Source organism: Carettochelys insculpta, chromosome 8 (genome assembly GCF_033958435.1).
Source record: "Carettochelys insculpta isolate YL-2023 chromosome 8, ASM3395843v1, whole genome shotgun sequence".
NCBI lineage: Eukaryota > Metazoa > Chordata > Testudines > Carettochelyidae > Carettochelys > Carettochelys insculpta.
Window position 1 is genome coordinate 36,365,653 of NC_134144.1, and position 24,560 is coordinate 36,390,212.

Consider the following 24,560-nt stretch of genomic DNA (forward strand, 5'->3'; position numbering starts at 1 on the left):
TACCAGAACAGACTCAATATTTAAGGCATAGAGAACCAAAAATAGTAATCAAGGTTGACAAATCAGAAAAAAAAATTATCAAGGTGAGCAAATCAGAGAGTAGAGGGGTGGGTGGTGGTGGTCAAGAATTAGATTAAACCAAGTATGCAAAAGAATCCCCTATAATGACCCAGAAAATTCGCATCCTGGTTCAAACCACGTATTAATGTGTCAAATTTGAATATAAAAGAGAGTTCAGCAGCCTCTCTTTCAAGACTGTTATGAAAATTCCTCTTTAGTTGAACGCAGACTTTTATATCATTAACAGAGTGGCCCACTCCATTAAAACGTTGGCTGACTGGTTTGTGGCTCAGAAGTGTTTTTATGTGTGTTTTGTGCCCATTAACTCTTTGTCTAAGAGAGTTTGAAGTCTGTCCAATATACAAAGCATCTGGGCATTGTTGGCACAAGATGGCATATATGTTGTTAGTTGAGGAACATGAGAATGTGCCCATGATTCTGTGAATACCCTGTGGACAAAGCTGGCAGCAGGCTTCGTTGCAAGGAGAACTTCCAGGACTGGTGTTCCTACAGTATAGACTGTGGCTGTTGGTGAGAATCCTCATAAGGTTGGGAGGTTGTCTGTAGGAGAGAACAGGCCTGTCCCCTAGGGCAAACATCATGTTCAGACTGTACTGGGTTACATTTTGTCAATTTATCATTTAACATTAATTTGCTTTGTTCACATAATAGTCTTTAAATATTAAAATTGAGCGTAACGTAAGGTAAGTTTATAGCTCAAACAAAATATAGAGAAACGTTTGTGTTCCTGTAGAACGATATGTTCTGAAAATAGCTTTCACAGACTTTTATTCTGTGTGCTGTATGGAAGTCAGTAGTGCCCAGAGCTGTAATTGTCCAATTTAAGGAGATAATAGAATCTCAGAATTGCGATCACGGAATTTATGAACTGACAAGTCAACCACATGCCTTGTTTGGAACTGGAAGCATGTGATCAGGCTGTAGTAGAACTCCCCACCACCACACACACAAAAAAGAAAGAAAAGAAAATACAATAAAGCGTTAAAAATAAACTACTAAAAAAGTAAAGGGAACTGAAAAAAAATGTAACACGGTAAACTGTTACACAAAGTGTTTCTGTGTTTGTTTTATCTAAGTTAAGATGAAAAAATGCTTCTGTTAACTTTCTGCATAGTAGTTTCAAAGTTGTGTTACATCAAATTTCACCTGTGACCTTTTGAAAGAACAACCATAATGTTTTGTTCGTAGTTAAGGACAGTTCAGAGTTGTGACTAACCTACATGACCAAGGCATTCATAATTCTGAGGTTCTACTGTAAACGTGGCAAACGGGTATACTAAACCTGTAAGTGAGGGAGTACAAGAGTTAAGTACTCATGGTGTTATCCTTTTCCTTCAGTTAAAATCTGAAATTAGTCTTGCTGAACTGAGACCTTGTTTTATGAAGAGGGTGTTTTACTTACTGTTTGGAACAGTAATATAAATGAGCAGAGCTGTTGCTGGATCAGATTCTTTTGCATTTAAAGACATTAATTTGCTTTTTGTAGACTCCGGAGAAGAAACAGTCGGAACCTTCCAGGGGTAGAAAGAGGAAAGCAGAGAACCAGAGTGAAAGCAGCCAAGGTACACCAAAAATCTTTGAATTACAGCAAATCAGTTAGGTATTACGTGCATTTAGTCAAATTATATTTGCTGGAACACATGACATTTAGAGTTTGTCTGCAGAGCCCTGCAGTGCAAACTGTGGAGGTATGAATTACAGTGCACACTAAAATTTCATTCTGTAACTGTCCTGTGTAGACCCTGCTAGCACAAACTAGAAGTTACCTGGTTTGTGTTTCACACAGAACAACGTTAACACAAACCAATTACTTGTTAGTTCATGATAGCAGGAGCTACACGGGACAGTTACAGTGGAACACGTCACCATTCACTGTAGTTCACATCTGGTAATCTCACTGCAGGGACATGGAACTAAGCTCTTAGACAGCCTTATAGAATTCTATGCCTGAGACAACGTTCTTAACTGGAGATTTTATGAACCAGTTATCAGTCTTGAGTAGGGACAGAAAGTAGATTCTATATGCGTAAAACAATTTTGCAAAACTACATTTAGCTCTTGTCATTGTGACATTCTACCCATTTGTTCAGAACTGCAGCATTTTTTCTGTTTACATAAGAACATAAGAGTGACCGTGCTGGGTCTGCCCAAGGTCCATCTAGCCCAGGATCCAGATGCTCCAGAACAGGTGATTGAGTGATCCATCTCCTCCAATTTACAGTCTCTGAAAAACAGAGGCTAAGGACACCATTCCTACCCATCCTGGCTAATAGCCATTATTGGACCTAACCTCCATGAATTTACTGAGTTCTTTTTTGAACCCTGTTAAAGTTCTGCTCTTCCTACCATGCACTGTTGTTAGTTTTAAATCTGCTACCTATACATTTCATTTGGTGACCCCAATTCTTATGTTATGAGAACAAATAAATAACTTTTATTTATTTACTTTTTCCATGCCAGTCATGATTTTATAGACCTCGATCATACCCTGCGCCTTAGTTTCCTCTTTTGTAAGCTGAAAAGTCTCTTTAATTTCTCTTCATATTGCAACCATTCCAAACCCCTAATAATTTTTGTTGCCATTTTCTGAACGTTTTCCAGTGCTAGTATGTCATTTTTCAGATAAGGTGACTTCATCTGTATGCAGTATTCAAGATTTAGGAGCACCATGACTTTATACAGAGGCAATAAGATATTCTCTCTTTTTTTCTTCAATGATTTGTGTCATTATTTTTGCTTGTTTAACTGCTGCTGCACATTTAAGTGGATGTTTTCAGAGAACTCTTCACAGTAACTTCAAGATTTCTCTTTCTTGCTAGCATACCCCCAGTTACTTTTCTTATTCCAGCTGATGAGCAGAAAGTCACGGTTTTAAGGTTTTCAGTTGATTGCTCTGTTGTTATCCTGAGTGACATTTTCCCATCCAGCAAATGTTCATGGGGGAAGCTTAGAATAGTTGGAGGACCCGTAGAGTTAAATAGCTGACTTTCATCCCATGTGTCTTGACTTTGACTTGAATCCGGCCATTATTGTTACTGCTCAGTGGCTGTTTGGTCTTTGTGAAATGTGTGGTATTCTCAGTCTATTACCTAGTGGACAAATATATCTTTGTTCTTCAAAACAACATTATGGTGGTTACTGATTGCTACACTCAACATAGCTGTGGGGTTCATTGAAATATGTCCTATATTAAGGTGACTTTTTTAGGACAGGCATGGTAGAGACTGACAAGTCTCTGGGTTTCCTATCTAACATAGAGAGGGTAGTTGTGAAATAAAGGCCTATTTTATTATTTTGGTGTTCCATTTTAACTAATTAATATCCCTTTAAATGCAAATATATAAGCAAGAAGGTAGAACATTGCTCACTTGCTTCTTGGCTGTTTAGCATTTCTTTGTTTTGTTTTTGTGGTTGGTTCTTGTCCTGTCACTGAGTTGACACTTGGATGCTTTACTGGTTCTAATAATTGGAACAGCGTAACTGGCGGTTGAAACCATGTGAATTAATTCTAATGATCAGTGTTGCGATTTTAGAATACTGTGGCTTGAGTGGTGTTAGCACTTGATTTTCCAGCCACGGGTATTTACCAGTCTGGGCTGCTCGTGTAGGTTTAGGCTTCTTAGTGGGCACAGCAAACTTGTACTCTGGGAAGTGCGGGAACAGAATGTCAGCTAATTAAAAGGAAATTAGAGCCAAGTGTGAGGCTTCTGGGGTTGACGTATAAAGATAAAGTTGTGGGCAGTGCCCCTTCCCTTTATTAGAGTGATGGATAAGACATGACCTGCCCAGGAAATAACTTGAGAAGGAGGAGGGGCTGGAGTCTTTAAATTCAGAGCTTTCTTGGGAAGCCTTCTGTGTCTAAAAGATGGAGAAGTCCTTCAAATGTATGTTTGATATTTTTGGATTGGAAAAATTATTAATGTGTTACTGCATAGTTTAATGGTAATGTGATTTTTAAATCACTTGATAAATCACAGTCACTTGTTCGGGCTTGGGAAAACTTAGGTTTTGGACCTGATTTCTATTTAATATCTCTGGTCTGCTTGATGTTGCAGTGGCAATATTTAACACATACAGACAAACAAGTTTTGAAAATTTTTCACATCCATGTCTTGCCAAGATCTGAATGTAGGGTTTTATATGTTCCCTACAATAGCTGATGACATCACTAACGTAAAACAACGGAGGGGCAACTGCATTCTGTATAATGCTTTAGATGTCAACGTTAACTGTTACGGAAGCTACTCTGAACACTAGAATAAATAAATAACTGGCTCGCATTGTGAGAGTCTTTTATCCATTTGAATAGTGATACTGTTCTAGGAAACATTTTAGTGTGTGTCTTGAGATTAATTTCTCTTCTGGGTACTTGTGTAGTGTGCAAAGTGAGGAGCTAGCTCCCCTCAGGGGTGTGTGAAATTTTGCAAGGGAGTGGAGTGCAGCATGATTGGATGCTAGGTGTCAGGCTCATCCATCTCATTAAAAATGTTTAAATATGTTACTGCATTTATGTATGTGTAGTCATATTTACATACCAATTAATAAAGTTTTTACATTCTACAGACTTATTTTCTACACATGCCGAAAGGTTTTTTTTTTTATATATGAACCTAACCAAAATTTACGTTGGTTTGGATTACATTAGTTGGGGGCGGGGGGGGCTCTGCTAATTTGCCGGGACAAAAAGTGGGGCCTGACATAAGAAGCTGGCTCACTCCCGTTGTATAGAATAATGCAGGCGGTGTAGCTTTGCCTTGTAATATATTTTTGTACACTTGTCAGGGCATTGGAGTCTATTCCTTCCCTTTTTAAATAAAAAAAGCAAAATAGAAGATACATTGCTTTAAAGTACTTCTCGTTAAGTGATCATTTTGATATGAGTGTTTATTGTTATTTTCAGTTAAAAAAAGGAAAAGACCATCAGCCACCTCTGACTCGACTCTTGGCCTCAGCTATTGTATACAATCAATTCACAGGGGTCTGCAGGGGCCTTGCCTATTCTAAATTATTTTGAAATATTTCCCATGGATGCTCTTCTAGTGCTCTCATTCTTTGCTTCCCCGATGAAGTGAGCAAGTGGTAGTAAAAGCAGAAAAATTTAACCCTTTCTTAGAGCAGACAAACCTGATAGTAAAAATTCTTGTGCCTGTTTACAGTGTTACTGCTAACAGAACTTTGTAACTCTACAGTATCCCGAAGTAGACATGTCAATAGAATCCTTCATGCAAGACAAGAAACAAATTTCTAATGTGAAAACAAGCAGAAAAAAATATGTTTGCAGTGAACGATAACCTTTCAGGCATTACTAATGAATCATAAAGAAGCCAAGGTGCAAGGCCCAGTTTTTTTTCTTACAGATCACTTTTAATGTTTCTCAGCTGACAATTAGCAAGAAAGGACTTCATCTAAAACCTGACCTGTTGTATAGGTGGAGAAGGCAGAAAAAGCTGCATTTGGTTAAAACCTAATAAACCCCCTCTTATTTGCTGAAACCATAAAGAGTAGGGGATATGTAAGTGTAGGGAAGTGGCTTTTTTATGAAAGAGCCTCTTGCAGTATGTGATCATAGGCCATCCTGCTTAATTGGGGGTGATTCTAAGGGGACAGAGATGTTTAATATGTTTCTAAAATTCTTAAGAATTGGCTAATGGCAGAATAACTCAATACAGGTTGCACTGTATATTTTAATAACTCAATGTTCTGTAGAGTTAATTATCACTCAGTTGTCCATCAGCATGATAATTACAATACATTTGGACCATGCCGTTGTGTTTTCTACAGGTGTATACAGAATTGTTAGCTGAGTTTCCCCTGGCTTCTTTCCTTTGTTCACATCTTTGTATTTTCCTGGTCTCTTACAGCTTCTCAATACGCTATCTTGCGCCTAATGTGTCTAAATGTTTAATGATTTGTGTGTTTTTAAAGGCAATGACTGGAGTAAAGGAATATTTTCCTAGCATAATATATTTCTAGGTGCGTCTGATAATAGGTTTGATTGCTTAATTTGAAACAGCTGCATATCTACCATGGTGTGACAATTAATAGTTTCTGCAGTAGTTGTAAGAGACAGCTGCACCTTCAAGTGGTGCTTGCCTTAAACCAATGAACAAGTACCTCTGGAAGCTTAATGGTAGAAGCATCAAATTCCCTTTGTGTGGAATGCAAATGTACATGTATTTCTTTTTCAAAGTAATTTGTCTGTGATTTGGTTCCTTGGTGTAGTCTCTCAGGCCTTCTCTCGTAGTGTCAGGCAGTGGATGAATATAGTTTCTGTCTCCTTTCAGGTGTTGTTCCTAGTCTTTTCCTTCCTCTCACTGAGGAACATAATTGAGGAAACACATCTTCACATTGATGTGTTGCCTTTAGACCTCAAGCACGGGCCCTATGAGAGATAGCACAGAGAAAACAGACACCCTGAAAGTGGAAAGTGTAGCCTGACGGTGGGTGCTTCCAGCAGACCATCTCTGCAGGGCCCTTGTGTCCCCATTGTCTAGCAATCAATTCAGCAGTCCCCTTGCCTGGCCTTTGGGAGCAGACCTATAAAGGGTGGCCTACTCTCACTTGAGAGAATACCCACTAGATTCATTCTAGAGAAAAGGACCAGAGAGCAGCAGGGGGAAAGAGCCAGTGTCCTTTCTTAAGGCCCCTTGCCTTTTCCAAGGTGCTTCCTTGGTTATGAGGGAGACACAGAGGTGCTTAATCTTGGCATCATTGCATGGATCAAAAAGAATACAAACTATGCCTCCTTTCTGCACTGAAAGACTCCACCCTAATTCACTCCACACAGTTCACCACACTCACTTTTCTGTGGAGCCCTTTTTTTTTTTCTCCTGCTCCCTGCTGAGTAACCTCCTTCCTCTCTTTTGTCTCCACTGAAGATGCACATTGAGGACCTATCTGTTTGGGACAAGTTACAGAGAGGTACCTGTGTTAGTCTGTATTCTCACAAAACAAAAAAGCAGTCATGTAGCACTTTAAAGACAAGCAAAATAGGTAATGAGCTTTCGTGGGGCAGACCCGCTTCTTCAGATGGGGAACAAGTGCTCAATGTGAACTGGCATGACGAATATATAGCAGAGGGATAGAAAAGCTTAATTATACTTCGTTGTCATATTTGTATGATGGGAGAGTAAATTCATTAAAGTGCCTGGAATGCTCAGATGCTGAGTTGATATGCCATATGAATGTGAATCAATGTGTGATCTTTCTAAATCACAGAAAACTGATTAGCAGATACTAAGACTTAATTTGAAATACTGTGTTCTTTTCACCTCCATAGTAAGTACAGTGGTCTATTTTTATCACTTCTAACATCTTTAATTTTTTGTTTAACTTCAGGGAAAAGTATTGGAGGACGTGGTCACAAAATTAGTGACTATTTTGAAGTAAGTTTTTTTTTTTTTTTTTTTATTTACTCTGAGAATTAGTTTTTTTTATTTCTTTAATGTTACAAGTAACAATAAAAATACTGAGTTTAGTTAAATTCACAAGCATGAATGCAAAGATACTGCATTACTCAGGCAACAGATTTGTTTGGATTATCACCTGCCTTGATTTAGAAACATGAAATGCATGGCTTTCCATGCAAAATTCGCACATACAAGTCATTTCTACACTGTGAGATAGCAATGTCTTTTTAAATGTTAAATTATTTTTGCTAGTTGGGAGAGAAGTTCAGTCTTTCAGAGAATGGTGATCTTTAATTAATAGAACCTCTTATTTTGAGTTCTAATACTTCTATGGTGGAATGTTCTCTTGATCTTGCTGAAACTGAAAAAGGATGAGGAATGGATAGTTTTAAAATAATTTTGTTTTAAAAACAACTTTGGAAATGTTAATGAAATTTCTATTTTAAAAAATTAAAGTTAGATCTGGAATTTTTCCCACTCTCTTCACTTAAGAGACATAGACTGTGTAGTAATGCATTAAGTGATATTTTTATGCGGGGGGGGGGGGGGGGCAGCTTACTGTCTATTTTTCCTAAGAACCTTAACTAATTCTTTGTCTGTTTCCTCTTCAGTACCAAGGTGGAAACGGATCCAGTCCTGTAAGAGGCTTATCTCCTGCAATCCGTTCTCCTCAAAATTCACATTCACATTCCGCTCCTTCTTCTGTAAGTTGGACCTATTAATTAGTTCAATTTCAGCATACAGTACAAAAGTTTTCAGTCACTGAAAGTAACATAAATGGGGAATCACTGATAATAATTACTTTACGATATTTACGGTAAAAATTTAAATTTCAAAACTTTATTTTCAGGAAGAAATCTGTTTGTTCAAACCAAACAAATAATAGTATGAGGTGCACATATTAAATATATACTTTCAGTAAATTCTAGGTTTACAGATGAGGATTACTGTCTGATTGAAATATTGTAAAATCTGAGTGGAAGCTCCAAGTTAAATGATTCCATGTATAACTTCAGGTAAATAGTCACCTGGTACAGGTGGTTGTTATATTCCAAATAATTGATTTAATGTAAATTCATCACTTTTTCACTGAGAAATTTCAAAAACAGGCCAGAATAGCACCAATTCACATCTTTTCTACATAGACAAAAATGTTTTCTTACTCCTTTTTGCCAGGAAGGAGTAGTGAGCAGTCTGGGCTGTTCTATTGTAAGTGAAGGTGCTACTAAACCAGGAATGGGCAAACACCAATGGTGGGTGGTCCGCATGAGTCCCTCCTTTACCTCAGTGGGCCACAACAGCCCGCAGCCCTCTCTGATCCTGCCTACAGCCCACCGCCCCCTTCTCCACGTGCCTCTTGCACACAGGGGAACCAGTGGCCTGCTCTTTCTTGCTCCTCTCTTTCCCTCCCAGCACTTTTGGAGCTTGCCAGTTGCCTGAGTCACACTCTGTCCCTGCTCCTCCTCTTCTTTCCCAGAGCTGGGACACAGCAAGCAGCCGATTCACAGCGTTCCAGCTCTGGGAGGGAGAAGGAGGAGCAGGGACAGAGCACAAATCAGGCAATTCATGGCTCCTCCAAAAGTATTGGAAGGCAGGGGGAGGAGGAGGAAGTATGCGTGCCCCAGTGTGTGTGAGGCAAGCTAGGGAAGGGGACAGTCCATGGGCCTCAGGTGGAGCCCCAGTGGGCTGTAGGCAGCCAGCAGGCCACAGGTTTTGCACCCCTGTGATAAATTAACAGATTATAATTCAGTTTAAATACATGGCAACTTTATCCCTTATAACTTTTCTTTCTAGTAATGTTCTGAAATTTGAAAGTGGGATTTAATTGAAAATAGTTTCCCCTCATACACAGTTTTGCAGTGTCAATGTTGGACTTGCCTGTCTTTAACTCTGGGTGGCAGGACCGATTCTGTCTTGTTTCTCCCTTCTGTGCAACCCCACTTTTTTCTGTGTGTTAGCAGCTTCAGAATTTGGTTTCCAAACTCCCTTACATTTGTTGCCTGCAAAAAGATTTGAAATTTGTTTTTAAAAATATCTCCCCATCCCAGAATGATTTATCTTATAGGTTTCAGACTGATGTTTCTGAGGTGTGAGTCCATAATAAACTGGGGGTTACATTTCTGGGCCCCATAATGTCATAGCAACCTCTAAAACTAAAGGAAACGCAGCTCTAGCTATCTTTGAGTTGTCAAAACTAAGCCCATTCCCACACTACCATGGAAGATTGACATGCTCAGGTCAACATCAACCCCAGAACTCCTTGCAAGTGGTGGGAATTAAGCAAGGTCCATGAGATAAATGCTCCTGTTGACCTTCTTCCATGAGGACAGTCGTATCAGTCAAACACTTATAGGTCAATTTTAGCTATGCAATTGGTGCAGCTAAAATTACGTATCAGTGGTTGACTGCTGTGCATAGCATAGACATAGACTTACTCTTGAAAAAATGTAGCTGAGAGCCCTTGGAAAAGGATATAACCTATGATAGTAGTTGCTACCAGACAAAAAGTTCTTTAGAGATTTCATATACAAGAGTCATTGTTGAGTCAGTTTTGTTCATAGTACTGACTGTGCTAGTTGCCAGTTTTTTAAAATTGAGCATTACCGTGAATCAATGTGTTTTGTGATTAGTTCTTCAAACGTTCTGCTATTCTTAAGATAAATAGTCTTCAGAAGCTTTCTATTAGTTTGCCTAAATATCTCCTGTTCCATAGAGAATAAGACTAAATTTCTTAAACCTTTTTCCTGGAAATGGATCTTCTCCGAGTTATTTTAAAATGTTACATCCTCTCCAAAATACATATGTCATTCATTGCATGGTTAACAGCTTGATACAGTACTCCAAAGATAAGTCTGTCATGTAGTTGAGTGTCTTCTTTCCTCGTTTTGTAATTTACCTTGGTAATTGTAACCAACAGTCAAGTATTTACTTTCAAAGGATTTTGAAATACATATTCAAAATAATTTCACTTTGTAATCTGAGTATTTCAAGTTGAGGCAGATACCTTTTGTTTGTGTGTTTTAGGTTCAACAGAATAGTCCTTCTCCTACTGCATTAGCTTTTGGGGACCACCCTGTTACACAACCTAAACAGTTATCATTTAAAATCACTCAGGTAAACACTTTTGAATAGACACTTCCCATGTCCTTTCTATAATACATGAAAATGTTGGTGAATGACCATTTGTTTCTGGGCCTGATAACTGATTCAGTACCAGTATTTAGAATATTTACAAGTTCTACAAACATTTGTAGTAGTCTGAAAAAATATTTGTCCTTGTTAAATTGAGATCTGCTAGTAATTTTGCTTTTTATGCTCCCCTTACTTTTAGCATGTTTGAACCACTGGAATTCTATGATGCTTCATACCCTTTGCTCAAGGTTCAGACTGTCGTGTGATCTTAAGTGTTGAATTCTAGCTTTATCTGTGTTTGATAGCAACCACTGTAGTGATGAGATATGGTTGATGCAACATGGCCTTTCAGAGCTGAACATAAACCTTTATCAGTGAAAATGACAATAATTTTTACCCTAAAGCACTAATATTGCTGCACCACTGTTTCATTTGGCACATCCAGCCTATTCCTGTGACTTCTTTTGCAGTTGGCTAATTAAAACTTCCTTATTTGGAAGAATACCACTTTGGGCAAAACAGAGACAATTTAACACAATATTATTTGTAGACTTTTTCATTAAAACCATGTTGTGTTCATCCCTTACTGGAAAAGAACGTTAATTGCTCTTGAGCAGATTGGCTTTCATTTAATGAATGACTTTATCAGTTAAAGTGGCTCATCCAAACTCTTTACTCGACCCAGCCTATTAAAGGACAAAGACAATCATAATAATTTAGAATAATTAACAACACTGAATACACAAATGAGGGAAAAATCATGTATTACAGCTGCCAAAGAATGGAATTAAACATTTGAAAATGTTTTTGTTCAGACTGATCTCACGATGCTGAAAATAGCTGCACTGGAAAGTAATAAAAATCAAGACTTGGAAAAGAAAGAAGGACGTATAGATGATTTGCTCAGGGTAAGTGTAAAAACTGACTAAAAGGTGTCTATTTAAAATATCACTTAATGATGCTGTATAGAACATACCTATACTACCATATGGAGTTATAAAGGTGAAAATTATTTTAAACTTTTAAATAAACATGATGCAAAATGCCAGACTTGCAAAGGTAAAAGTATTCTATAAAATCTGAATAAATACTTTTTCTGAGAAGCAGCATACTATTAAATATACATATGAATTTTACTTTTCTCTGCTTCAGTATTATGAGAAAGGTCATTCTCACGTCTAACTATTAAATATTGTTACAGACTTCTTGAGGTTCCAGACAAGGATGATACTGTAAATGACAGTGTGTTAATTTCTTCATCTTTTTAGAGTTTTCTTGATGTAATTGTAAAGTACAGCATTCCTCAATAGAATAATTTATTAGTACTTACTTTTTGAAGAGTACTGTGACAGTAATATTGAGGGCACAAAATAACTGCTTGTAGTGAGAAAACAGTGAAGTACTTTGGTAAGTTCTTACAGGGGAGTTGGGATGATTAGACTTCAGAAGTAGTAGGATGCAAGGGTAACTATATCAACAAATAGGATATGGAAAAAACATAGACAATACTGCACAGATAGAACAAATAGAAGACTTTGATGGGCATGAGTAAAAGGATTGTAATAACTTGACAAATTGTGTGTATTTTATCTAATATGTTAATAAAATCTTGTATTTTCCTGTTTTTAAATGCTAAACTGAATAGGATTAATGAAGATAACATTGCAAGCATGCCTAAACTAGCTAAGACGATATAACCTGTCTTCTGAAGTCACAAAACGAGTACAAACAGCATGCTTTAAACTTTTCAGTGCCTTCTACTACTCAGATATTTTGAATTTTTGTGAATTTTTTATTTAACTGTGAGTTATGAAAGAGAACTGCATTTCCATTTAATTTTAGTTGTTTTCCATAAGTACTGTGTAGTGAAAGTAAATGCAAATACAATATAAGTTTACAGGGTACATTACTACTGTTGTTGGTAAATAAAGTATTCTGCATAAATTTTTGTTTGTTTTTTAATCTCTAGTCCTGTTTTTCTTTAGTATTATGCATTGCTAGGTATACCTCTTTATAATCCAGAATATCTGAATATCCAACAAACCAGGCCTGCCAGATGTGAAAGAGTTTACGACACTCAGAGTAGGGTTGTTTTGTTTATAGATTTTTTTATATATATATATGTCGTCACTCTGCTTTAGTACATGTCACTGAAGGTATACATTTGTATTCCTAACACTTATAGGTTTGATTTGTTGCATTTTCAATTAGGTAATATTGATGTAAAATGTAACTTTTTTCGTATCATTCTTATTGTTCTTAGGCTAACTGTGATCTCAGAAGACAAATAGATGAGCAACAAAAGCTACTTGAAAAATACAAAGAGAGGTTAAACAAGTGCATTTCAATGAGCAAGAAACTTCTGATAGAAAAGGTAGTGTGGAACACTATTTTTTCAGTGTCTGTGGTAGACAGTACTATAGATAATTACCCATGGAATGCCATTATTAAACCCTCTACCCCAATTTCACTTGCTCATAACTTTCTGTTTGGGGATGAGACTTTCTAGGTTTTTTTGTCTAAATCTAGAACTAATTAACTTCAAATTTGAGAAAAAATCCCTTTGACCATATTTTTAGTTATAGAAGAATGGAAAAATGGGTTTTTGAACTTAAATCTTTTTTGCTCAGAAATAATTACATCACCACTGACCATAAAAGCTAAGTAATCTTAGCCTCTGACCTGGGACTTCAAGTTTTTTTATGAACTTTGGGCAAACTGTTTTAAAACAGACTTAGAGGTGGTTGAACAATTACTTCTAAATATCCTCACTGGAGATATTATCTTTTTATTAAAAGAATGTAAGAAAGGGAGGAGAATTTCCACTGTAAATAAGTCCATTGCTGCCTTCTGTCTTAATGTTAATTTTAAGAACAAAAAGCAGGTACTTATCCGTGAGCAATCCAATTTACCTAAATGGGATATGAACTTAAAATGTAATGCTAATATTTTTAAACATTAGCAATACTACTTTTCCTAAGAACACCACCAAAAAGTCCAGGACAGTGAAAGGAAAAAATAGTTTAATGCAATGAATACATGACAGGTCAGAAACCACAAGAAGTCTTTATAGACTAACAGTTATTTTGGAATATAAACTTATCTATATAAATATCTGTTAGTCTATAAGGTGCCACAGGACTTCCTGTTGTTTTTGAAGACACAGAATAATTCGGCTACCCCTCTGGTACATGACAAATCAGGACATTAAGAATCTTTTAATAAATTGCTCTGTAAGAGACTGGAAGAATTCCCACCATGGGGGTTCAAGCTGAATGTTTATGCCCACAGTGTTCAACCAGTTCTGAAGAAATAGCTGCTATAGTGGCTACTGCTGTTTGTGAACTAGCCACATGATTCTGAAAATGTAAACAATTTTGTGAGAAAAATCTTGACTTTTTTATTCTGTGAAAATTTCTGTTTTTTAATTTTTTTAAAAAAATGTAGCAATTTTAAGCTTTTGTTGTTCAAGCCAACTAGCCGCACTCACCCAGCCAAATAGTCACATGTGGCTAGTAGCTAGCATGTTGGACACCATGGGTCTATGATGTTACTAATGCTAGCCCCAGGGCATGCTGGGAACAGGATGTGGCAAGCCTGTTATTCATTATACTGGTGGTAGGAGTGTGGGCTGTTTTGGAGTGCAAAGCATCCCATAGACAGCTCTTGTACTGGTGAAATACACACCTGCCGAGCAGCTTAGAATTGTGACAGTGTAAAGGTAGCTCAGATTATACCTGCCTTCTTCCCTCATTCTTTGAATTCCATGTTTGTATCTCAGTGTTTCCATGTCATAAATGCAAGGAAAGTCGAGATTGGGTTTGCTAGCTTATGTATCATTATGAGTAATGGTTACATTATGATTGCATAATTTATAATTATTCTGGTAATGTATAAGCCAGAAAAAATGACATGCATGGGTTCTTCAGGGTTAGTTGGAATATGAGTACTTAGAACTTATTTCTATCCGTTCTTTTAAACGAAGCATTAGAGGGAGGGAATGTGTTTTTCCAACTTTTCAACCTTTTAAAAAAAACTGGTAATATTTTGATTTTCTTAGAGCACACAAGAAAAGCTGGCAAGCAGAGAGAAGAGTATGCAAGATAGACTACGCCTCGGGCATTTTACAACAGTTCGACATGGTGCTTCATTTACTGAACAGTGGACAGATGGCTTTGCATTTCAAAATCTTGTGAAGTTAGTCATTGTTATGTTTTTAAAATTCTCAGTAACTGTCAGTTCCCTCCAGTGGATTTTTTTTTTAATTACTAAGAGCCTCTAAGATTGGAGCTGCTTTCCATATGTAGCATTTCACTTTGCTTTTTGAAGTTTCAGAATACAGTACAGAACTCCCTTAATCTCCTGAAAGAATGTAAAATGCTAAATCCTATTGTTTCTGAAAGAAGATGATTGGGCCTCACTTGATTTTAACAAGTCTTAGAACAAGAGTGAATTTACTAACTGAGCAGCGTTTCATTAATCATCACAATTGATAGAAAAAAGTTGTAAGCCTAGATCAGTGATTCTCAAACTGTGGTCCACCAACTACTGGTGGTCTGTGGAGCAGTTGATGTTCTGTGGAGGGCTTGCTGGTCTCATGGTGCTGGCTCCACATCCTTCATTGTAGCAGCTTCTACAGACATCCAGGCTCTTCATTGCAATGAAGGAGGAGCGAGGAGGAGGAGCAAACCTAGCAGCCTCCACTAGGGGCTGCCGTTAGCATAAGCGGATGGGGGAAAGGAGCGTGTAGCCGCCAGCAGGAAAAGAGCTGCCTCAACAAGGTACTTCAGCAGAGAATGGGGCAGAGGAGGAGCATGGGGAGATGGGGCAGTGGGTGGAGCTATGGAGCGGGAGAAAGAAACTAATTTATGACTTCAGAGGTGTGCTTTGGGAGGTAAACTGATTTAAGTGTTAATGTATTCACTAGAAACTAGTTTTCACAAGGAAGAGGTGGGAATCCGACTTGATTTTTACTGGGTAGGTAATTGTTCCGTAAAGACGTTCTTCAGAAATGAGTCCACACTAAGGCTGCATCTACACTACATTCCCCTTTCGAAAAGGGAATGCAAACGAGGGAGATCAAAAATGCAAATGAAGTTCTGATTTACAAATCTTGTGCTTCATTTGCGTAATCTTGTGAGATCTGGTTTTCAGAAGAGACTTTTTTAAACGCAAAAACAGCCGTGTAGACAGAGTTCCTTAGAAAATCAACCCCATTTTTGAAAGACCCTTCTTCCTGAAACAAAATAAGAAGGCTTATTTTGAAAATGGGGTTGATTTTCAAAGGAACCCCATCTACATGGCTGCTTTTGCTTTTGAAAGAGACTTTTTAAAAAATGAGAAAGCAAGAGATTATGAAAATGAAATGTGAGATTTGTAAATCAGTGCTTCATTTACATTTTCTATCTCCTCATTTGCATTCTCCTTTCGATAGGGGAATGTGGTGTAGATGCAGCCTAAATGTTTGAGAACCCCTGACCTAGTTAATATCTAATGATGTAGCTTTTGTAACCTTCCTAATGTGTGTTTGCTATGTAACCCAAATCATGGCTTATTTAGGAAGGTCAGCTCAAGTAAAGCACTTAATTTTCAAAACAATCATATTAATATTCTATATTGATGTTTCTGACTTTTTCTTTCCTTTTGGTGTTGCTTGTAAGAGGCATAGCGGTTATTAGCAGAATACCATTTCTTTCCAATATGGAAAACACAGTATGTATGTTACACTTTTGGAAACCTATTCTGGAAGGAAATTAGATCATCATGTTCCCAAAATTTTGTGATTGTAGTTACACTAGCAAGTTTTTCCCATAAAACGGGATTTTTGTTGACCAAACTTGCTGCACATTCATACACAAAATGCGTTTTGTCGACAGTCTGTCAACAAACTGAGCTCTTCTGCTGACAACCTTTTGCCTCTCCCAGATGATGAAGAGCGCCTTTGTTGATTGATTCTGTTGACAAAAATGCTGTGTGATGCTCTCGGGGGCCTTCTGTTGACAGAGAGGGTTTCCAGGACACTTGGCTGCCCTGCCTGCTGTGCTTCTTGTTGGCTGTGTTGTTGAGAGAGCAGCCAGGCGGTCCGGCCGCTGTGTCAGATTGGATTGCTCCTTCAAACTGCTTTAGTGCATAGCTGCGCTCAATTGATCAGATGTTTTGTAGCAAAATCTCTTCCGACAGAGACATCTGTCCACAGATACTAACTGTAGCCACTGAGAATGCTGCTACCTCATAGGGAATATTGAATTTCTTTTTAACATACTGTGAGATGCTCTTACTCTTAATTTGTGCAAAAATGATTACTGACCAAAAAAAGTAAAAACTTTTTTTCAGTTACCAACCTCCTCTTGCCAAATAGAGACTCTAACATATGATCCAAAAAAAGAATGCACCAAGAAACAAACATAATAAAATCAAACAAGCTCTTCTTCTACCTAGTTAAGTATCCCAAAATAGGTTTTCATTTTTTACCAAGAGGAGAGATTACGGTAATTCAGTGGATTAGAATCTACTGTTGCCATTATTATGTCTACTTTTTAAAATGTTAGTTATAAATATTGAAAATAAATGCAGTATTTTTGGTTTTACAGGCAACAAGAATGGGTGAATCAACAAAGGGAAGATATTGAAAGACAAAGAAAGCTCCTAGCCAAAAGAAAACCTCCAACTACAAATAATTCTCAAGCCCCAACTGCCAATTCAGAACCAAAACAGAGAAAAAATAAAGCTGTAAATGGGGCAGAAAATGATCCCTTTCTTAGACCCAGTTTACCACAGCTGTAAGTTTACCAATTCACTCAATCTTTTTTGTGTTTTCCTAGATGTCATTCATTTTGTTTGCAAAACAAAAAAGCAGTCAAGTAGCACTTTAAAGACTAACAATAATTTATTAGGTGAGCTTTTGTGGGACAGACCCACTTCTTCAAACCATAGCCATATCAGAACAGACTCAATATTTAAGACATGGCTCCTTCTCTGTTACTATTTTGTTTGCAGTGTGAGTTGTGGCATTACTCAGTTACAGAATATGCCAATAAGTCTTTGTTCTTAATGATGGCTTGGCTAAATTGAGGAAACTAGCACCAATGTCTATGTAGGTGAAATGTATCATTAAGGTAATCATTAATCCCTTTTGTTCTGATGCAGAGTGTCTACAGTTTTGTAATTAGACAAGCCCTAATTGTAATGTATTCTATGCTTGTAACTCCAGTGATTTCAACAGAGTTACCCTTATTCTCCTTTCAGTTAAACTGATGTAAAAAAGCCTTTTAGACCAATTCAGTTCCACTGAAGAAGAAAATAGCTTTTCAGTTGGTGTTTAAGGAGATGGTTACAGCCTGGAGTACCTAAGGGCATGCATATAAATTCATAATGCGCTAAAATAAAAAGTAAATGATTTGCATCTTTTTGTTGTTTTAAATGCAGATCTTGAAAGCCAAAGTTAAGGGAGTTGATGTTTCACTTTTAAGATCAGGAAACAGTAGAAATTATCAGCTACAAATATTGATTAGGGAAACTCCCTTTACTGACTGCATTTTTCACTGAAGAAAAATTTGTCACTTCAGTTTGAAGGACAGCTGCATGCATTCTACACAGTGTAGCATTCTGAAACTTTACATGTTCAAAAATATTTGTGTCACATAGAAACTGAAATAATTGTGAAAATATAGGTAATAGAGTGATGCTTCTCAGAAAATCCACTGGAAAGGCTGTTCAAAGGTGCTAAGTTTCATTGTGCTGCTGCATTCTGAAGAGGTTTTTGTTTGTTTTTTAAGTTCTAGAACTAATAGGGGCTTTTTTACTAGAGTATATGTTTTCAGGAGAACTAGCTATTTCTTGAACGGTTTGTCAATCCCTAACTCTTTGTTCCACTTTAGAAAAAGGAATAAATACACTGGGCTCCTGTAAGTCTTGCACTGTTTTTGTAGAGACTTCACCATTCTCACTGGTTTTTAGGTCTCCAGAACATTTCTCTCACTTTTATTTTTTGCCATACAAATAAAGCTTTTGAAATTTAAATGTTCTATATATATTCAAATTCAAAAAAATGTTACTCTTACTCTTAGCTGTTAATATACTTAATCAATGTATTTAGCTGTCTTCATCTATATTCATGTTACATTTCCTGAGATGTACTGCTTCTTAGTAGATGATGAATTTGCTTCAGTTGCATGTTTCAGAAGAGTAAATGCATATTTAATTGTATCATGAATCTCTTGTCTGATTTGCTGCAGATTCAAAAATAGCTATTCCATTCCTTTCTTCAAAGTATTCTTAGATTAAATTTAAAATTTTCAAATTCGCATTTAATTTAGGTTTGATTAAATTATTACCTGTGAATTGAATACTGAAGACTTTTCTTTTGACAACAGTATATCCAATAAGCTAATTGCAATGTGTTTTATATTTTAGTAATAGAATGGTAGTTTGTACATAATAAGTATTGACTTAAAACTATATGTGTATATGTGTATCTTAATTTTGTTCTGATATAACTTCTGTTCTCCTGCATAACATTGCCTGCCTATTTTATCGTTTGAACAATTATTTGCTGAGGTCCATTATGCAACCTGGGATCACCAGAATACAAGGCCCTCTTGTGTTGCTTTGCCAGGAGATCTAGGCAGTGTTTTAACTTTCAGCTAGGATTTGTTGCAGTTTTGCTTATTAGTGTAATGTCTATTCTCTGAAAAATAGCTACAGTAAACCTGCTGCTCCCCATCACAAACCTAGACTAATAACCTGTGTCCATATGGCTGGTAATTCTAATTAGCCCATAGCCAAAGAGGAGAGGCTTTATTTAGACCTAACTAGAGTGAAGTATAGAACTGCTGTGATTAATGAACTGTACATCACGACAACATATACATGTTGAGGCAAATCTTTACGTTGTTGTCCTGAAAAAAAATGTAACAAAACTTGAGCTGGTAGTCCTTCTCGTACCACCTCATTTGTTTATTGACAATGGTTTAATTTTTTGTTCAGTCAAGAAAAAATAGTCGCTAGGTCAGTTACAAAATAAGTGTAATTCAAACCAGGGTTGAAAACAGCTTTTTATATCAACAGTTTAAAAACAGAGAGGTAACTGTGTTAGTCTATATTTTCACAAAACATTAAAGCAATCCTGTAGCACTTCAAAGAGTAACAATAACTTATTAGGTGATGAGCTTTCATGAGAAGCATCCACTTCTTGAAGACGTGGGTTTGTTCCACAAAAGCTCATCACCTAATTATTTCGTTACTCTTTAAAGTGCTAAGGATTGCTTTTTAGTTTAAAAACCGTTTTCATTTGTGTTAGGAGTAGTAAGAGTTCATTGAGACAGTGCCAATGACAAGTCATTTCCCTGATGCATGCTACGAAGTAAAGTCAAATTTATTGAATTCGACTTTTTACTGCTAGAATTCATATAGTTGAAAATAAGTGTCCGCAAATGTCCAGGAAGTCGACTTAGCACATCTCCATTGTCTTACCTATGTTCAACTGCATCATCAATGCATTGTGGGTACCCGTCTCTCAGTGCCTGTTGCCCCATTGTGTTCTGGGTTTTTGTACGTGTTATGGGAAAAAATGCGCCTCAAGCGCTTGTGGGTGTCCAATGTCATCATCCCAGAGTGCAGTGCTCCCCCTCCCACCTGCCATTGGTAAACAAACAGCCAACCCAAAGAATTTCATGCCATTCTTTGCGCTATTTTCCCATAGCGTGCCCCTGACTCGCCCCTCTGCATGTTGCTAGCATAGATCATGAACAGCTTTGAGTTGTTGCACAGTGTGTTATATTCACTTCCCCAAGTGTTCTGCAGTATTTAGTTGAACAAGGCCGGTGGGAGGATGAGATGGATGCATATGATTCGGATGATGGTGTTGAAGAACTGGAGGACTGGAATGCACAGATGCTGGATGCATTGTTTGCAGTGGAGCACCAGTTCTGGAGATGTGAAACTGGCACACACTGGGTCGGGGGGGGGCACATTATTTTGGAGGTTTGGGACTACCACCGGTGGCTGCAGAACTTCCACAGGTGCAAGGCCACTTTCATCTAACTTTGTGATTTGCTTTTCCCCACCCTGAAGCGCGACAGTACCAAAATGAGACCTGATTTGATAGTTCACAAATGAGTGCCAATTGCTCTATGGAAGTTAGCAAAGCCCAACAACTACCAGTCAGTGGGAAATCAATTTGGGTGGGCAGATCTACGGTGGGGGCTGTGGTGGCGCTGGTAGCCAAGGTGATCAGTGCTCTATTGCTGCAGGAGATCGTAACTCTGAGAAATGTGTAGGACGTAGTGGATGACTTTGCTGCCATGGGGTTTCCTACCTGTGCTGGGGTGATAGATGGAACGCACATCCCCATCCTGGCCCTGGACCACCTGGCCTCAGAGTATATAAACGGCAAGGGGTACTTCTTCATGGTGCTGCAGGCATTGGTGGATCACAAAGGATGTTTCACTGACATCTATGGGGAATGGTTGGGAAAGGTGCTTGATGGTTTTTATAATCTCACTTAATTGGAATTAGTTGAATAAGTTGAAGTGTACTTCAACAACTGTTATCTTAAAGCTCACAGATAAACTTCTCAACTCTTTCTCACAGAATCTGTCCAAAATTTAATTCTTCTACTCTAAGCAGGCAATTAAGTGTTTAATGCAAGCCCCCACTGTTTGAATTTCTGGAAGCAGACATTATGTTCTTGGAGTGACTAATAAGATATTGCTTTTAGAAAGAGCAATGTTGGTTTCCATGGTGACTTCTGCACTTCACTCTTCAGCTTTAGCCATTTTGATCTTCGGGTCGTCCTAACCATCACTTCCTCTGTTACTTCATTTATTCAAAGGCAGCATCTCATGCAAATACTTCAGTTCCGGTCCATGTGTCTAATTTAAAATGTTTGGGAGGGGATACTAACCAACTAGTTATGCTAATCTGATTGAGCAAACTTGCAGTTTAGAGGGAACATTCTTTTGTGCATGGAAGAAGTAGAAAATATTTTCAGCAAATTTTCAGAATTACATGTTTAAGCAGCAACAATGTGCCTTGGTCTTTCCAGGACAAATAAAGACTGCCCTTATCCCAAGCAGCTTAGTCCATAAGACATGCATAGAAAAGACCAAGAGAAGATGTTGAATTAAAACGTGAGATTTTTGAAAGTTCTTAGCATTGGCCAAACTCTGTTAAAACATCCAATAGAGATTGGACCGCTCTAGAGCACATCTAAAAATTCCATCCTTAAAACATTTTATTTTGTTGTGTAATCAGAGTCTGAGCAGAGGATGTATTTGAACATTTCATTGTATTCATATTCCCACATGTTTTCTTGGGGTAAAAAGAAGTCAAGAAAAGAGATCATTTAAAATAATAGCACCGCATATGTTGTGATTCTCTATGCTGCATCACAATTTCTGTTTTAATCCCTTGTGTTCAGTCATTCATTTCTGAAATGTTCAATTTTTACATTATATTTTTCATGGTAAATATGTACCTGATGGTGGTTTTTGCTAGATAAGAGAAAAATCATTAAGCTGCTCTTGCATGAGGCGAGAGTGAAGAGGAATATAAAAGTCAAGTATGGGTACTTTTCAGTATTTTTGTTGAGAGCTTTGAAAACCATTTATGGAAAAAGACTAAGTGTTATGAGTCCCAGTTTACAAATAGAAAAACTAAACTTGAAAATTTGGATGACTTGCTTGAGTACTACAATGGTGTAATGCTCTATAAACAACAGCAGCAACAAAAAACAAACCTGACTTCCAGTACATTGTTGGCACTTAACAATATGGTAAATAGGAATAATGCAGCTCTTTAGTTTCTGTACGGGTTAGCACACTTTAATGTTGAAATAAAGTAGCATAAACCTACTTCTAGCAAGTAACTGTTTTTGAATCCAGGTGGGAACAAGGTTTGTCTCTTCACCAGTAATCCAACACAAATTAAATTTACTACACCTACTAAAAAATTAGCATTTCATAAGCTTCTCTGAAGAATTAGATGTTAGCAGATTTAAGTTGCTTATGCATAATTCTGTGCCTCTATCCACATTAGATTTGTAAATACAATATACTGTAAGAAAAAACATCCTTCCACACTGTACCCAGTAAAGAGCTGGAGAGATGTTGACTTGAAATGCAGTATATTTTCAAGATGGCCTCTGCATATTTCTACTTGTGGGTTACGCCTCTAAAGGCTTATTGAGCTTCAGAAACGTCCTGTAAGGGAGTGGGTATTGGAGCTCCACAAACTTAATATCCTGACCCTGCATCTAGGCAGCCATGGATATGAAAGGACCAAGTTTGCTAAACTGCTTTAGTTCCTTTATTTCTTGAGCTGCATCTAAATTAGGGAAGGTAGTTGAGAAGTAATAGTGATTTCTGGTGGGTTTGATATAAAACTTACATTTCCATTGATCAGTAACAGAGAGGGAGCCGTACTAGTCTATATACTATCAAAACAAAAAAGCAGTCAAGTAGCACGTTAAAGACTAACAAAATAATTTATTAGGTGAGCTTTTGTGGAAGACCCACTTCTGATCTGAAGAAATGGGTCTGTCCCACGAAAGTTCACCTAATAAATTACTTTGTTAGTCTTTGAAGTGCTACTTGACTGCTTTTTTTTTGTTTTGATTTCCATTGATCGTTTTTGATTTCTGCTGGGTTTGATATAAAACTTACATTTCCATTGATCGTTTGTGTTTATTTTGGATCAAGAGGGGAGAGTCCTCTAACTTTTTCATTGTGGCCTCCACATAATTTCATAAAAAACATTTGATTTAGGTGGTGAGCCGTTTGTCTCTCCATGTTTCTGGAGAAACAGAATGTAGTTTGTATGGGTAGGGTCATCATGTGTTGATTTCTCTGCACTGGACAGCAGAGGCTCTGCCTCTAACCAGGGAAACCTAATGAACCCAATCTCTGAAGTAGGGAAGTAGTGGAGTCTCCATCCCTGGAGGTGTTTCAGTCTCAGCTCAAGAAAGCCCTGGCTGGGCTGATCTGATGGCGTTTGGTCCTGCCGTGGGCAGGGGGCTGGACTTGATGGCTTCTTAGGTCTCTTCCAGCTCTATTGTTCTATGAGTCTATGAATCAGACGTTGCACACGGGAGTCCCTCAGAAGCCACCATCGGGGCCTTTCTGTGAACAATCTGGCTTAGTGTTGGTGCTGTCTAGTACAGTTGGCCAGTTCATCATGACAGTTCTTGGAACTGGAATGCTTTGTTTGTCCAGGGCTCGTGTTCTTACCTAGTCTTATTTCTGTGACCTGGAGTGAGAGAGGTGCAGTGAAGGTCCCCCCCAAAGGGCATATGGAGACACACCATTAAGCAGTTAAAATTTTGGCAGGAGAATGGGGAGCGGTGCATGTCTCCTGTGCTACCATGAGTCACCTATAGCTCTGGCCTATTGGCACTACTCATTTGAGGCTCTGTTCATTTGCTCTTCATTTAGGATATGGGCTATATGGTCTTAATAGTAGGATGTCTTCTCCCTAATGGTTTAGAGGAACATAAATGGCGAGCAGTAAAGCCTGTTGCTAGTCACCCATCTGCTGGTCCCAGAAAGTTAAGGTTTTTTCTCTGCTTCCACTTTCACTACGCATCCATAGCTGTAAACTTGTCTCCTCTCTTGGTTGGTGGGCATCGCAACCTTTTGCGCGAAAAGAGAGAAGGTGTAGGGAACTTTGCAACGACATTATCCTGAAAGAAAAGATTGCTTCTTCCTCAGATTCTTTTGAGGAGGTGGTCACATCGTTGTTTGTTTTTGCCGTTATTGCAGGTGGAGTCAGGAGATGTTAGAACATATGACTGAAGCTTTTTATTCAAATGTCCATAGAAAGCCTTTTTAGCTGATCGAATGAAATCCAGCAGTACTACGAGAAGGAGAATCTCACGACATTAAAATCCCATTTTATTAATAATGAGCTAGTGCGCTCTGCTAAAAACATCTGGTTGAGTCC

At 37.8% G+C, this 24,560-nt stretch overlaps 1 protein-coding gene across 5 annotated transcripts in view; it reads left to right on the plus strand.

The window, feature by feature from the left end:
* Positions 1-24,560, plus strand: part of TLK1 (tousled like kinase 1) — a 279,646-nt gene that overhangs the window by 212,899 nt on the left and 42,187 nt on the right. For all 5 annotated transcript variants that reach the window (XM_075002149.1, XM_075002148.1, XM_075002147.1 and 2 more), the window contains 8 exons: positions 1,568-1,643; positions 7,420-7,466; positions 8,102-8,194; positions 10,515-10,604; positions 11,438-11,530; positions 12,886-12,996; positions 14,683-14,819; positions 17,213-17,401. In XM_075002149.1, the coding sequence (XP_074858250.1) occupies positions 1,568-1,643; positions 7,420-7,466; positions 8,102-8,194; positions 10,515-10,604; positions 11,438-11,530; positions 12,886-12,996; positions 14,683-14,819; positions 17,213-17,401 (836 nt within the window). The remainder of the gene's footprint in view (positions 1-1,567; positions 1,644-7,419; positions 7,467-8,101; positions 8,195-10,514; positions 10,605-11,437; positions 11,531-12,885; positions 12,997-14,682; positions 14,820-17,212; positions 17,402-24,560) is intronic.